A 16,876-nucleotide genomic window follows, 5' to 3' on the forward strand; every position below is an offset into this window, starting at 1 on the left:
ATTCAATACTAGAATAGTATTCAATACTAGAATAGTATTCAATACTAGAATAGTATTCAATACTAGAATAGTATTCAATACTAGAATAGTATTCAATACTAGAATAGTATTCAATATTATTGATTACTAGAATAGTATTCAATACTAGAATAGTATTCAATACTAGAATAGTATTCAATACTAGAATAGTATTCAATACTAGAATAGTATTCAATACTAGAATAGTATTCAATACTAGAATAGTATTCAATACTAGAATAGTATTCAATACTAGAATAGTATTCAATACTAGAATAGTATTCAATACTAGAATAGTATTCAATACTAGAATAGTATTCAATATTATTCATTACTAGAATAGTATTCAATACTAGAATAGTATTCAATACTAGAATAGTATTCAATACTAGAATAGTATTCAATACTAGAATAGTATTCAATATTATTCTAGTATTCAATACTATTCTAGTATTGAATACTATTCTAGTAATCAATAATATTGAATACTATTCTAGTATTGAATACTATTCTAGTATTGAATACTATTCTAGTATTGAATACTATTCTAGTATTGAATACTATTCTAGTATTCAATACTATTCTAGTATTCAATACTATTCTAGTATTGAATACTATTCTAGTATTGACTTCTATTATAGTATTCAATAATATTGAATAGTATTAAATATTATTGAATACTATAATATTATTGAATACTATAATAGTATTGAATACTAGAATAGTATTGAATACTACAATAGTATTCATTATTATTGAATAGTAGATTAGTATTCAATAATATTGAATACTAATATAGTATTTAATTATATTATTATTTTTAAATATTGAAGAATATTGAACAATATTCTTCAATATTGAAGAATCTTCTCCAATATAGTTGAATATTCTTCATTATTGATCTTCAATACTATTGCAAAATAATGATTAATAATCATCTATACTACATTAAGTAATAACTAATAATTTCAATAATTATCCAATTCATTTCCAAAATTTTATATATTCAAAAATGTCATTTATTGTTTTTCGATAATTCTTTTATATTAATAACGTTTGTAAAATATACTAATATTAAATACATGATATTTACTTTTTCCCGATACATAATATCCAAAAGGTCTTCACTGATTGATTGCTTTTAAAGTTTCACACAACGTTCCATTCCCATCCAACACGGTTTATATATAATATACGAACGTACATGTAACCTCACACTAAAAACAAGGTGGTTATAAAAACATATTACAAATAAAACAAGTTCAACTAGTTTTATTAAGACAAAATATTTCTCAAAGGGATACAGTAGTTTAGGGTGTATCTACTCCCCTCGACTTCAAGAACCTCAAGGGGGCGCACAAATGCGGTGAGTAACATCACAATACAAACATCACATTGAAGTATAAGAGGTATACTAAGCACACCATAAAAATGTTTGAATCTTGGGGCTAAATTCTTGTAGCTCCGAGGTATACTGTCTATAATAATGATATCACACATCAAAACTATTTGAAGTGGTACACTAATTTCTATAGTTATCCATACGTTGACACTCGAATGAACATTAATACATAATGTTCAAGTATGTTTATTGGGACAAGCTCAACAATGTTACAATCATTAAAGCTATTATTCATATCGATTTCTTTATATATTGGTCAATTTTTATTTAATACAAATTAATATTATATAATAAATATAAAATAAATATTTAGTATAATGATTAGCTATTTGATTCTTTTAAATTATTGGCTCATTACGATTAATAATTACTGACTAGTGCATAACATTAAAGTATTAACGAATAATTATAATGAATAATCATTATAAACTATAAATAATTTACTAACTACATCTATAGGTAGTAAATGAAAGTTGCATTCATTTCATTACAAATCATGTAAATATTTAGTAGCTATCTGCAGGCTTAGCACTTTGGGGGGTTCCGCCGGAGCACCCACAACCCCGAAGGGCGGCCGCTGTAACTAGGGATGTGTGTCGACCTCATGGGTGCAGTAGTCTGCCCTCGCCCTCCATCCCTTTTCCTTGTTCATCAATGGTGTACCTTCGGCGCCTTCTGTAGTCGGTTCTGGAAGTATTAAGGCAGTAAGGGTGGGCAGAAACGGGCATGCACTATCAACGTGACGGCCAAGGAACCTAACCTACCCCTTAAGGGTACTGCTGGAATTAGTTTCTAAGAGGAGGGGGACATTTCCGGAAGCGAACAGCCCAAGTGTCATTCATGGATAAAGCCAGGGTGACACCCTGTGGGGAAAACTCTTAAAAGGAACTCTGCCACAGGGGAAAGGAGTGACTAGAGGGGAAAGGACGAGAAAAAGATCTTCCAGGAACAGACTCTGTAGCTAAGTAAGGTAACTACCAACCCGACCATAACTTTAGCGGGAAAAAACCAAGAAAACTAAACAAACGTTGAAAAGGGGGGGGGGGGGGGGGGGAACCAGTTACCGTATCTGGGTCAAGGGCAGAAGTTAATCCAGGGGGAAGGATTTACCAAGCAATAATTCAGTTCAAAATAATCCAATACATAATGTAAAACAACCAAACACTAAATATTTATATGACCAATATGTATATAATAACTAATCAATATATCAAGAAATTCATATTTCCAATACAAGAAACAGCTCTTAACGCGCAACTGCAACATGCTTGCGTCCACTGACAATTTATAAGGATGCTAACCCACTCCCTTACACTGATCTCCATTGTATGTTGCCCTCAGAAAGCATGTTACAGCCGAATACTTCCCCTAACAAACTCCCTTAAGAGGCGTATACTAGTTTAGTCTGAGTGTCAATGAGCATCTGCGAGCACCAGTACCCAAAGAACTTAAAGACCTCGCCATCTCAGGCAAAGTGAAATGGACACCAACAAGGCTAGCGAGCCGTAATTCTAACACGTCTGCATAAACCAGCGGCCTGCAAGGCCGCATATTTATATGACCAATATAAATATAATACCGCAATAACATCGCCACCTTAACTCATCACAGGAAGAACGTTGGCTGGAGAGCAGCCCCTGAACGCAGTCAGTTAAGACGGCAGTGGTTATGACAACTTTCCTGGCTACACCGGGCAGACAAAAACGTCTGGATAAACCAGCAGCCGGGAGCCCGCAGATTCTTTCGGGCTACACCCGGCAGACAAAACGACTGCAAACGTTTACTGCTACTGGTAAACGAAACTGGTACTGCCTACCTGTCACTACTTAATGACAAACTCATGAAAACAAGTATAAAGCTAAAACGGTAAGTCAAATGACATGCACTTGAGCAATGCGTAACTAGCAATAAATTGCTGAAGGAACTAATCTTAATACGAGTCCAAGATCAACTTAAAGGGAGAGGCTTCAGGCCCCGAAGACAGCACCTAGGACATCCTAGCTGACTTTACGTTATTATGTAAAGGCCAAGCACAAGTTAAACAAACAAATGTAAAACAAGCAAAGAAACATGCAGCTTTACACTGCATAATTCATTAATAAATTTAGGAAACTTGTGAAATTTACAAATCCATGAAAACTTAAAGCTAGGGACCGGAGGCCTGTGACACACCAGCTAGCCTAACCTACCTCACTTTACCAAATAACGTAAAAGCGATAAACAAACATAAGTGTAAACCAGTAATACATCAATACACGTGCACCAACACGCTCCATAATTTGCGGGAATAGTTACCTCATGTAACTAAACGTCAATGCACGGCCAGTAATCTTAAACTAAGAGGCAAGGGGGGTGGGGGGGGGGGGTGGTCCCTACTCCGCGCCTATCACAGCCTAGCTCAGTTATCAAGTAACTTAATGCCAAACAATAGTTAAACAATCACAAGTCCAAAACAAGTAACAGTAAATCACATGCAGCTTGACCCGCATATATTGCAGTAATAAATTTAGGTACATTAATGGTACGCAATACAAACATTCTTAAAGTCTAAGCCATGATGCTTGTAACTCAGGAACTACCACAACCTAGGTTAATTAATAAATAACTCGATACAAGAAGCCACTTTTATTAACTTATTCAAACATGCACGGGAGCAATGCATAAATTGCACAGAAACAATTCGTAGTTGCAAGCAAAAGGAAGTTAACAGCAAGAGACTTAGACCCGTGATGCGGGTCAAAGATAATGATCTAACACTACATTCACGTCTGCTTTACATTTATATCTATTAACAATTTAACTTAATTTCGGTAACGTTTCCCATATATTACAAACTTATTTTATTCACTAGAATGAAAAATAAATCATTGTTATTTATATATACAAGGAGGTACGTTCAGTTTCTTACAATACATACAACTGTAATTACCATGCTAAGGCCATTAGTATGCGCAGCCTTTCGGCCACGTCCTTAATCTAAGGATCATTTCAAGTAGGTAAATTCTAGCGGAATTAATACAATGCTTCATACATTGCAACAAACAATACGAGACATTAGTAGGTACAGGTATATTCAACCACATTGGTATATTAAACCTCCGATTGCATTGACAGCGTGATTGGTAATTTATACTAACATTAATAGGCACCATACAGCAAATTGAAAGCACATAAGACAACGATCACAATGGTACAGTTCTTTTTTGCATTGGGTACATGATTGGGTACCACTACATACAGTGAAATTTTAAACCAACAATGTAGAAAACTATGAACATTTTACTTTATTTATTAGGTACTTACTGTAATCTCCTAATATCGTAAACCAAATCATCGTAAGAAAATATTAGGAAATTTGGTAATTCTAGTTTAAATATTTAATTTAATTACTTTTAGCGAATGATATCTATTACTTTATGATTCAACAATTCCATCCACAATATTTCTCTACGTCAACTATATATTTCACCTTCATTGACCACACCACATATTTACTCCCCTCTAAGGACGCGCCTTCTAGGCGAGTCCCTCCTATTTCTCTATTATATATACACCAATTTAATTCCAATCAACATTAATAACTATTCCAAACCCACTGGATATCTAATAACCATCAAATTAGATGATCGACGATTCTGCACTATAAACATTTACAACAATTTTATTCTTTCGTACCTTGTATGGAAGACAGAAACTTGATCCTTCAACAGCTGGAGGTTGTGTCCCTAGAGTAACTACACAGGATGGTATCAACGCCATCCACGTCTAGGGTACTCAAGCGTGTCACCTGCGAAACTATATTGTATTCAGGATTCTGAACATTCCTATACGATAAACATTCCTTATCACCATTATCTCAAATACACCGCCATGCACTGTTCCAAAACAGCTTTGGAGGGGGGGGGGGGGGCCTCATGGGTCACTTTTGAAATGGGACATGCACTGAGTTATGAAACAAAGCGCCAGTCCACCTTCCCGACACGTGTGGGGGGGGGGGTTATCAACTAAGAAACTTCTCTGGGAGCTGCGAGTATGTGAGCTGTTCATGCGTATTTCACCATCTATAGATGAATACCGCGTACCATTCAGATATACACACCCACACGTTATGTTCACTTCCAGCCATTTAGTTCAATTATATAATAGAAGTGTTCCGTCTAGTAAGGCTGGGTCTCATGACGTCTAATGCTCAAAGTACACCACATGATTATTTCAGGAATACTATATTAATATTTGCCATTTTACTTTTATGCACTACGTAACGAAATTCATGGAGGAACATATGTTGAAATCAACATATCACACTCACCTGCAGCTCACAGCCTCTTCCATTACTCTGCAGTGTGGCGTTGCTTGGCCTCAACCCTGCTGTTTTCATCAAAAAGATACTTCACCATTGCTGTTTCGCCCACCCCGCACCTCTCCACACGCTGATCTGCATGAAATATAATGCATAATGCTTCCATTTAACCTTGACAACATTTCTTATTAAGGGCTACAACCATCTATTTATGATTACTCTACTCCAAACTCCTTACAATTTTTTTCTTCCCTGCGAAATCATTGCCTCTAATATAATTGTATAATTCAACCTATAACAATTTGTATATCACTTTCTGATATGTTTACCAACGTCTAACTCCGTTTAGATGAGGGAAAACTATAATACATGCCAAAACATGTCTTGCAGCTCTGACGAGTGCTAATTTTTTTTGCAATACCATCAAAGCGCAGCCATCACAATACCCTTCCCCACACACACAACACCATGTTGGCTATACCTAATATCCGAAGCTAAACACGATATTTACAATTCTTCGGGTTTCGTGATTGCGCATAATCGTCCTCCCTTCCCCCAATCACCGTCTGTTACAGTTCTGCCTACACAACATTAACTGCCAAATAATTACCTACCAGTAGTAATTGGGGTACCTATATCACCACAGATTGTCCTTTCCCTTGAAAATTATCAGGCACTTTGTTAATGCAGATGTGTGTACTAGGAACATAAGTCCACACCACATACTTCCTGCTACACAATGATAACCAACAGCTCGTGGACCAATAGCTGAAGCTCAAGGTTGAGTTACAAAACTGACATGTTTTTCACTTTTGCCTCCACCTACACTTCTGGTGGAGCGCACGCTATCCCGCTCACTACACAATTACACCAATAACATAACCAACACCTACACACTCCCACGTGTACCGTCGCCAGCCACCTACAGTAAACAAGACAAATACTGTCACGAGGGTCACATCGAGTTGAAATTAATCAGCCATTGGTCGCAACTCAACCGAAACCTGCACATCCACTACACGTAAAAAAAATCGTTCAACAATATAATTTATATGAGCTATTTCTCCTACGAACGAGGTCGCGCTTATTTCATGCTGTATATTTAACAAACAATTTCACTTATTATTGAAATGTTGCTGCCATTATTAACTCAATGTTTAATGTTATCACCTATGTACGTCAAACCACTGGTAAATTTGTCTACCTCCTTCGACGAGGACAGGAAGACTACGTATTGTCAACGGTTCCCCCCCACCCTCATACGTCAAATTATGTACCCAGGTAACCCGAACACTTTAAAGTGTGTGGGGGGGGGGGGGGAGGGGACAACAGCACTTTAAAATTGGATAGAAGACTACACTCTACCCCGAGCGAGAGCGGCAAAAGCCTATCAACAGACTTATTCCCTACTCTTAATCAGCAAAGTTAACGGAAGCAACAACACCATTCTCCTTACAGACAAGATTTTTAATATATTTCATCAACTTTTTACACCACTTCATGTTAATTACCGTAACTCAGATTTTCATTTTTAAAACAAAACTGAGGGGGGGGGGGCTGATAAGGCTGTAGTAATGACTGGTCAAACTTCCATTGTCTAAAGTAGGCTCCAATTTTGCCTAATCCTAATACAATATTACTATGCCTCTATTTCCCTTGTGCCGGATAGGCCCATCATACCTTGGTAACTCAAGTAGCACAACTGGAACATCTGCCACCAGCTTCTCCTCGGCAGGGTATGACTGGAATCATCGGTCCTTCAACAATCCTCTGGACAAAAATACAATACAATGTTACAAATCAATACAGTACGTAAACATTTATAACTATCTTTTAGTACCGATTATCAGTCAGTACTAAAAATGTCGCTGTATATATACCCCCCAACAGGGGGTATATACGGCAGCTAAAAATAATACAGATTTTTGCCCCTATGTGCGTTTTGACGGTGTACAGATTGACAGTGTAACCTAGGGGTCTGTCAGCCCTAGCGACCCCAAAGGGTAACGGGGTACCAGCTCAGAGTAACAAAACGCCCTAACACTAACCTGCACACCTCTACTCGGCTAATTCTAGGGGCAAAATAACGTTCCGTTGCGCCTCAATGAGCAGGTGGACTCAATACCCAATCACGTTTCTCATTTTCTGTTGACGTCACATTGTCGCAACCTGTACTGTCATTGGTCGCCTCGACGTAATTGGACACCTTAGTAGTTAATGAGATTTATTTTTGAAACTGAAATATATAAACTCAAATGTATACCCAAAGTATGAGAAACATACATGTACCAAATGGATGAGAAATTATTTATTTTGATACAATTTTCCTACTTAAAATTATCTGTTAGATTAAGGACCTCCCCGAAACGCTGCGCGTACTAGTGGCTTTACAAGAGTGTAATTACTGTACTATGCTATGTATTCTCACAAACCCAATGTACCTTCTTGTATATAAATAAATTTTATGTTTTACATTACATTCACAAATGATGATTTTCCAATACTTATTATTAAATATGTATTATTATAATTATTAAATAATAACATTACTTATTCAAGCTGTATGTACAGTACAGCATAGTACAGTACCCTACAGTACAGTTCCGTACGGTACGATACACTACAGTATACTGTACTGTATACATTACAATACAGCACAGTACCGTCGAGTTCAGGCCTCGCCACTGGAGGGGGGCAGTCGTCGCCACGTCTCGCGTTCCCAGTAGTTGATAGCACTTTCTCTGTAACTAGCTGACATTGTATCTATAAGGTGTGAAGGATTGAAAAAATTATTACATAAACAATCTAAGATGAGGTCTGATAAAGACCTTTAGTGCCCTCTGTAATGCTTTTGCGCTACCGCTCACAGGATGAGTATGGGGTGCACAATAAACTAGTCGCCTTCGGCGACAACAATCAAACCAGTAGTTGTTGGGGGCTGCGAGGGGGAGGTGCGGCCGCTGACCGGCGTGTTAGCTGGCAGCATGGTGGCGCCTGGGAGTAGGCTCATTCGCCGTGTAGATACTGTAGGGCTTGCTTTGTCAGCTCCTGTTGATTGGCTTATTGAATATTCAAGAATATTATTGAATTTTATTTTGTAGATTAATAATGAATATTCTTCAAAACTAAATAATAAGTCATTATTATTCAATAATATTCTTCATTATTCAATAATATTCCACAATATTCAATAATATTCTTCAATATTATTTTTTAATATTCATTAATATTCTTCCATATTCATTAATATTCTTCAATATTCATTAATGTTCTTCAATATTGATTGATACTTTTGACGAATAATATTGAAGATTATTATTTTGTTTTCAAGAATATTCATTCTTCAAAACTAAATAATATTCAATAATGTTCAATATTTTTTAATATTCAGTTTTGAACATTTTTCAATATTAATGATTTTTTTATTTCATTTTCATGTGTAAAATATTATTATATTAGTTTTTCGAAATACATAATCTCCGAAAGGTCTTCACTCATTGCTTTTCAATTGTCACACAACGTTCCATTTGCATCCAAGCAGGTTTATATATAATATGCACTATATACATACATACATGTCACCTGTGAATAAAAACAAGACAAAAAACATGTGGTTGTTAACAAAAAAACAGCTGCGTTCAATTCACGTATCTTTATTGAGACAAGGAAAAATACATCTGAAAGGGATACAGTAGCTTCGGGTATTTATACCCCTCACCGGCGCACAAATTCACTGAGTACAAATACAACATTCCATTTTAACATTTCAGATTAATATAGTAATATCTAAGAGAATAATACTGTACATCCACCCCACTAAATTTTAACCCATTAACGCTCACATATAATATTCCCACTCGATTTTCTTCCATGATTAATAATAAAACTATCTTTGCCCTGTCCCTCACATTCAGTGAGATACGAGATTTTCTCAGACAGACTCTCCCAACACAGTAACTATTGTGCAAGCGAGGAGAAAGCAAAAATTTTACAAACATCAAACGTATTATTAGGAGAAACGTGAGGAGCCCAAAGAGCATACATGTTCTGCAGTCAAGGGAGGAGGGCGGGTGTTTCGAGCGTAGCGTAATGGAGCTGTGTAGGACTGAGGGGGAAAAACCTGGAGCGATTGCTTAAATGTGCGCCGCGATAAAGTTAGCTGCTCCAAGCGTAGCGTGTGTTGACCCTTCCCCGTATAGGTCACCTCCACTGGCCGGAGGCAGGCGTAGCAGGTCTTCCCGTAAGTCGAGCGGCAGGGCCCCCAGTAGTCGATGCAGTAGATGTCTCCTCACGTGTAATCGTCGTGCGGGGAGCCGTTGTGCCTTGTTGCGCGCTCCCTTAAGTAGTTGTGTGACTAGGAACTGGCGAGTAGGATCCTCCCTACCATGCAGCTTGAACATGAAGGGGATTGCCGCAACGTAGGCGCTGAGAGAGCGCAAAGCAAAACCTCGGGACAGCAGCGACTGCAGGAAGTTCGCCAGTGTCGTGGACGAGGCCTTGAACAGACACTCCCGCCCCCCTGTTGTTCGATACATACGCCACGTACTCCGCTCACTTATGTTGATACGCTCGCCGTGTCGCGGCCTGCAGGGAGTCGAGCAGCGTCCTTACACTTTCAGGGCAGGTGCTGCGGTTGACTTCTGAGAGTCCTGCGTCTCGCAGGAACGAGGGCCGCAGTACCATTGGAGGACGTGCTGGAACCCCCACTAGATGTGTACTGTACCTCCCACTATATCAAGTGGGGGGTACAGTACACATATAGGACGTACAGTACACATATAGTGGGGGGGTACAGTACACATATAGGAGGTACAGTACACATAGTGGGTACAGTACACATCTAGGTGGGGGGGTACAGTACACATAGTGGGGGGGGGTACAGTACACATAGGGGGGGGGGGGTACAGTACACATAGTGGGGGGGTACAGTACACAGTGGGGGGGTACAGTACACATAGTGGGGAGTATAGTACACATCTAGTGGGGGTACAGTACGCATCTAGTGGGGGGTACAGTACGCATCTAGTGGGTACAGTACACATCTAGTGGGGGGTACAGTACACATCTAGTGGGGGGTACAGTACACATCTAGTGGCCGGATACAGTACACATCTAGTGGGGGGGTACAGTACACATCTAGTGGAGGGGTACAGTACACATGTACTGTAACCCCCCCCAACATGTGTGTACTGTACCCCCCACTAGACGTGTACTGTACCCCCCACTAGATGTGTACTGTACCACCTATGTGTACTGTACCCCCCACTACATGTGTACTGTAACCCCCCCCCCCCCCACTAGATGTGTACTGTAACCCCCCCCCCACTATATGTGTACTGTACCCCCCCACTAGATGTGTACTCTACCCCCCCCCCTATATGTGTACTGTACCACCCACTATATGTGTACTGTACCCCCCCCCTAGATGTGTACTCTACTCCCTATATGTGCACTGTACCCCCCACCCCAATAGGTGTGTACTGTACCCCCCCACCCCCCCCACTACGTTTGTACTGTAACCCCCCCCCCCACTAGATGTGTAATGTACCCCCCACTAGATGTGTACTGTACCCCCCCCAACCCCACTAGATGTGTACTGTACCCCCCCCCCCCCCCCCAACCCCCACTAGATGTGTACTGTACCATCCCCTAGATGTGTAGACGATGAGTCACAATAACGGGGCTGAAGATATAATGACCAAATTACACACCAGGAGACGAGGCGTCGACGTTTCGGTCCAGTACGGACCGAAACGTCGTCGTCTCATGTTCCGTTGTGGGGCTTCAATCATGTCTATTTAGCTTCAGCTTTACCAGAACTTTATAAAATATTTCATTCATCTTGTTTAACACGTAGAATCTATAAACTTTATATATGCCTGAAAGGGAAGAACATTTAATTTTTTACTCTCCTGCAGGATTATCACGTTGGCCAAAGTTTCTCTGTGAGTGTTGACTATGCAAGAGTGTCGCGAAGCACAGGAGAGTCATTAGAATCTGGGGAGGATGCTGAAGATGGCCAAGATAATAATGATATTCAGCTCAGTGCCGTCACAATCTACGGAGGAATTCTCATGCAATAGTTTACATCTTTGAGAACAATGGTAAGGTTTCAAAGTTAAATGGAATAACTTATCATGCTTGCAAATCTAAGTTTGTTTTAACATAAGATTGATTTATCCAAAACTGTTCTCAAGATGCCATAGTACTTGTATGATGACCCTAGTTCCTGTACTGCTAATGTCTTTACTTTCCCTGTGGAAGATTTACAGTTATTACTTACTGTATCAGGCACATACCCTCACGTCCTGTAGTACATAACAGTACAGTACTGTACTCTGCCGAGTACTGTACAGCAACATATTAAATACAGCTAAGGTATTAAATAAGATAATTAATTAATTGACACTTTATTATTGTACAACTTCATTCACTTACAAATTGTATCAAACCAGACACTTAACACTGAAATGTGTAAAGGAGGAAATGTATATATTTATCTCAAAATTTTTGGTAATGTGTTTATTGTTGCAGGCGATGAGTCAATAACGTGGCTGATGTTGACCAGACCACATACTAGAAGTTGAAGGGACGACGACGTTTCGGTCCGTCCTGGACCATTCTAAAGTCAATTATTGTGAAGAGGAGGTAGAGACAGGCAATAAATAGGCAAGAGAGCCGACGAGCAAAGTAAGGTGTAGGGGATAGTAGTAATAATGAGAACTGCAGAGGGCCTATTGGCCCATACGAGGCAGCTCCTATTATAACCACCGAATGAGAAGGATATAGTAATAGGAATAAGAAGAGGATAACAAGGGAGCGTAGGAGAAGACGATGAACAGGAAAGAAAGATAAATGGAAGGGGTAAGCTTATGTTAAGTCGCGTTTGTTAAAAAGATTAGAGCATTGAGTATATACTGTGAAAAGTTAAGAGTCCACAGCAACAGAGCCAGGACTCAAGTTCATGTTGGGTACATTGTGTATAAGAGCAGATTCTACAAGACGGCGTCTGTGTACAGTAGAGGCAGGAAAGATTATTTTGGAGGAACACCAATCAATGGGATTAGAATTCCTCACATGGCAGAAGAGAGCATTGTTACTGTCTGCAGACTTAAAGAACACAAGATAAGTGTTAAGTCTGTCATTCAGTGTACGGCCAGTTTCACCAAAGTATTGGAGAGCACAAGATGAACAGGAAATAGAGTAGACACCAGCTACTCCTGTTCATCTTGTCCTCTCCAATACTTTGGTGAAACTGGCCGTACACTGAATGACAGACTTAAAGAACACAAGATAAGTGTTAAGTCTGCAGACACAATGCTCTCTTCTGCCATGTGAGGAATTCTAATCATCCCATTGATTGGTCTTCCTCAAATAATCTTTCCTGCCTCTACTCTACACAGACGCCGTCTTGTAGAATCGGCTCTTGTACACAATGTACCCAACATGAACTTGAGTCCTGGCTCTGTTGCTGTGGACTCTTACCTTACACAATATATACTCAAATGCTCTAATCTTTCTAACAAACGCGACTTAACACAAGCTTACGCCTTCCATTTATCTTTCTTCCCTTTTCTTTTTTTCTGTTCATCGTCTTCTCCTACGCTCCCTTGCTATCCTCTTATTCCTATTACTATCTCCTTCTCATTCGGTGGTTATAATAGCTGCCTCGTATGGGCCAATAGGCCCTCTGCAGTTCTCATTATTACTACTATCCCCTACACCTTACTTTGCTCCTCGGCTCTCTCTTGCCTATTTATTACCTGTCTACCTCCTCTTCACAAAAATCGACTTGAGAATGGTCCAGGACGGACCGAAACGTCGTCGTCCCTTCACCTTCTAGTGTGTGGTCTGGTCAACATGTTTATGGTGTGTGTCTATATATGTATTAACACGATGTACTAAACGGGGTGAGAATAGCTTGATCTACCTCATCCCTTTGTGTGTATTTTACCTCAAACTTATTTCAACTTCACTCTGAAAGGTAGTGTGGTGCCGCTTTATGCAGTCGTAACGTGTTCAGTACCTCGAGTCGTCGTCGTCGCCTCTCCGGTCGTGGTGGCCAGAGACTGGAGGAACGAGAGGGACGTGTTATTACAACTATTACATTAATCATTACAAAAGATGTAACTTTTATAACGTTAACTTTCTCTGACTTTACAGCCGTTGAAGACGTTACGAGTAACCTTAACATACTGGGCGTTTGGTACATTTGACAATGTTTGCTGTATGGCTACAAGTAAGACGAGACATACGGAACCTGAGACAGACCAGTTGGTCTAGACTGTGTACCTGGATGACCTCCAAGTCTACGTGCTGTGCTCCTTCCTGCTGGACCTGGATCCCACCTTATAAAATAAATATGTACTTTTAGAACAAGTCTTCATCTAGTAATTCTTAGTCCAACATGATGACCATATTGCAAGTTTAATGCACATGTATAAGTCTTAAACATTATTAAACTCACGTCTGAAAACGTTGTTTACGAAGTCTTCCTTATCCTTGGTACTAACTAGCTGGAAACCTGCCAACACTAGCAGTAACAGTTTACTTCATCCCAGCTGTACGTACATTACAACTCACGCACCATGAGAATTCTTAGTTCTTACCAGCCCTCGTTTCACGTGTCTGCAAGGATTGAAAATTACATTCTAATTTTTCTAAAATGCCACAAAATAAGAGCCATGTTGAGCATTCTAACCTGCATCTTTGGTACTCCAAGCATATGTCTCCTTTGATCTATGGCACTATTTCAAACGAGACAATTTTACTATGTTACAAGACATTCCACAGGATGGAGTGTCGAGTTTGCTGTGGCCTTTAAGGCCGAGAGTCAAGCTGGGGCTGGGACCAACGGAAGCTGGGGTTCTGGTTCAGGCTGGACTAGAGCCCGAGGGAAGGTAGTGAGCTGGGATACCTTAAATGCAGCAAGGGGGGGGGGGGGGTGGAACAACAAGGGTGTCCCTTGAAGAGGGAGCTGTTCCACCTAATAGGGAACGGAAAAGTACTTTCAAACCGGTTATTGTCTTTGGAGAACGCTAGACTTTCCCTGAAGGAGGACTTGGGAAAGGAGAGGCGACACAAACTGGTCCAGACGACTGCTTGTGCTCAGGAGACGGGAAGACCACCACCAGGGAGACGTTTGGTGCCATGTAGTGGTACCTGGAGACTACCACACAAGTATTTTAACAATTATGGATTCTGAAAAATACCAGTTTAAAACTACAGTGCATCTACACAACCATGTTCTTGCAGGAGTGTTCATTAGGCAAGGTAAAATTATTACATTTTTACCATCTTTGTAATTACGAGAAAGTTAAGCAGGATATTTCAGTTAAATTAGGTATCTGTTAAGTTACTACTGTCCAAGATAATCTAAAACCCATAAACCTCTACGCTAGAGGTTGTAGCTAACCTAGGAAGTACAAACTATTAGTTTAAGCAGAAGGGGGGGGGGGGAGGGGTGCCAACTTTAAAACTCTAAAAGCATTAATGCTACAACTCTGTATTAACTGACTAGGTCATTTAGTTTACTTTTTTATACTAAACAATTAATTAAATTAATTACTATCACTAAATTAAAACTATCAACTATCTTGAGATGATTTCGGGGCTTTTTAAATGCACTATGTGCATTTAACAGACTAGGTGTTAACATTACCCTCCTAGGTAACCGTTAGAGTTAACGTACATGGCTGTACTGTACATTAACAAACTACAACTCTGAACTGCTACAGCGAGCCACTGTGGCCAAGGGCCCGGAGACTACATTCAGTTTTATTTATGGCCGGTCGGCCGAGCGGACAGCACGCTGCACTTTTGATCCTGTGGTCCTGGGTTCGATCCCAGGCGCCGGCCAGAAACAATGGCCAGAGTTTCTTTCACCCTATGCCCCTGTTACCTAGCAGTAAAATAGGTACCTGGGTGTTAGTCAGCTGTCACGGGCTGCTTCCTGGGGGTGGAGGCCTGGTCGAGGACCGGGCCGCGGGGACACTAAAGCCCCGAAATTATCTCAAGATAACCAAGGGAAAGGGAGGGAGACGCAACAATAGGGGCAGAGGTGTGGGGGGGGGGAGCCAGACGGACGCATGTGGGGAGGGGGGGGGACGCGACAAGGAGGAGGAGGGGGGGGAGAGGGAGGGAAGGGGGACGCGACAAGGAGGAGGAGGAGGGGGGGGGGGGAGAGGGAGGGAAGGGGGACGCGACAAGGAGGTGGAGGGGGGGACGCGACAAGGAGGAGGAGGGGGGGGGGAGAGAGGGAGGGAAGGGGGACGCGACAAGGAGGAGGGGGGGAGGGAGGGGGGGACGCGACAAGGAGGTGGAGGGGGGGGGGCGGACCCCCTACATACAGCTCACCTTCAAGAGACGAAGCTGGAACTGTGTACCAAAAGTGAGGTAAAACAACACTGAAGTGCTTTTTGTCTCATCCTTCCTTATATACCCAGCAGCCAACCAAACCCGCCCGCTGATTGGTTGACACTCACCCTAAACCTCACCCCATTGGTTAACATTTGGCGAGTCTGAAGTGTCAATTAACAATGGGCCAACAGCCATTCCTTCACTTCCCCAAATACGAACGAGTCTCTAATGAAATATTAATCATCCACAATGTTTCAAGTTGTTAATTTCTAAATCTAATCCACATTCCACATACAACATTCTATTGTAAATATTGCAGCAGAACAACAGAGCAACATTTGCAATCGAATCGGCAGTGAAGTAGTAATCGTCCCTCAGTCAAGAACTGGTAATGGCCGCTCCACAACTACAATATATACAATAACAGACTAACAAACACAACAACCCAAAGTTCCTGACACAACACTGGATGATGTTAAATATTTGCTTTCAACTGACTTAACATATTGCTCGTTAATGACATATTAAGTGATTTGGTGAAATGTGAGCATTTATGCTATAAATATTAACGTCCAGGATGACTTTGTTCACATTTTTATTCTGCACAAGTTGCATCCTCAACTATCACCAAGTGACGCTGGACGGGTCCTCTGGGCTCCTCTCGTCTTCAGAACAAGATTTCCTCACTCTTTCTGTCTCCGTCTCCTCAAGGAACTCCTCGAGCAGCTGAAGTCTCAAGACGAGTCTTGTAGGATGTCAGGCGGTTCCAGGCTCCTTCCTACACGCCCTCTACGGCT

The 16,876-nt window shown here is 40.5% G+C and overlaps 1 protein-coding gene and 1 long non-coding RNA gene across 3 annotated transcripts in view; one reads left to right on the forward strand and one right to left on the reverse strand.

Annotated features, from left to right (window-relative positions):
* LOC123747148 (uncharacterized) overlaps positions 1 to 14,200 on the forward strand; it is a 102,257-nt gene extending 88,057 nt beyond the window's left edge. For both annotated transcript variants that reach the window (XM_069313942.1, XM_069313943.1), the window contains 2 exons: positions 11,639 to 11,824; positions 13,884 to 14,200. In XM_069313942.1, coding sequence (XP_069170043.1) covers positions 11,639 to 11,803 — 165 coding nt within the window. In that variant the 3' untranslated portion in view covers positions 11,804 to 11,824; positions 13,884 to 14,200. The remainder of the gene's footprint in view (positions 1 to 11,638; positions 11,825 to 13,883) is intronic.
* On the reverse strand, positions 1,275 to 8,319 carry LOC138357275 (uncharacterized). Its single transcript, XR_011224898.1, has 5 exons — positions 7,769 to 8,319; positions 7,401 to 7,490; positions 5,730 to 5,855; positions 5,096 to 5,215; positions 1,275 to 2,107 (listed from the first exon to the last, which is right to left on the reverse strand). It is a non-coding gene; the product is annotated as an uncharacterized lncRNA (long non-coding RNA).
* Positions 14,201 to 16,876: the final 2,676 nt, after the last annotated feature.

The sequence above is a fragment of the Procambarus clarkii genome, chromosome 77, assembly GCF_040958095.1.
Source record: "Procambarus clarkii isolate CNS0578487 chromosome 77, FALCON_Pclarkii_2.0, whole genome shotgun sequence".
NCBI classification, from domain to species: domain Eukaryota; kingdom Metazoa; phylum Arthropoda; class Malacostraca; order Decapoda; family Cambaridae; genus Procambarus; species Procambarus clarkii.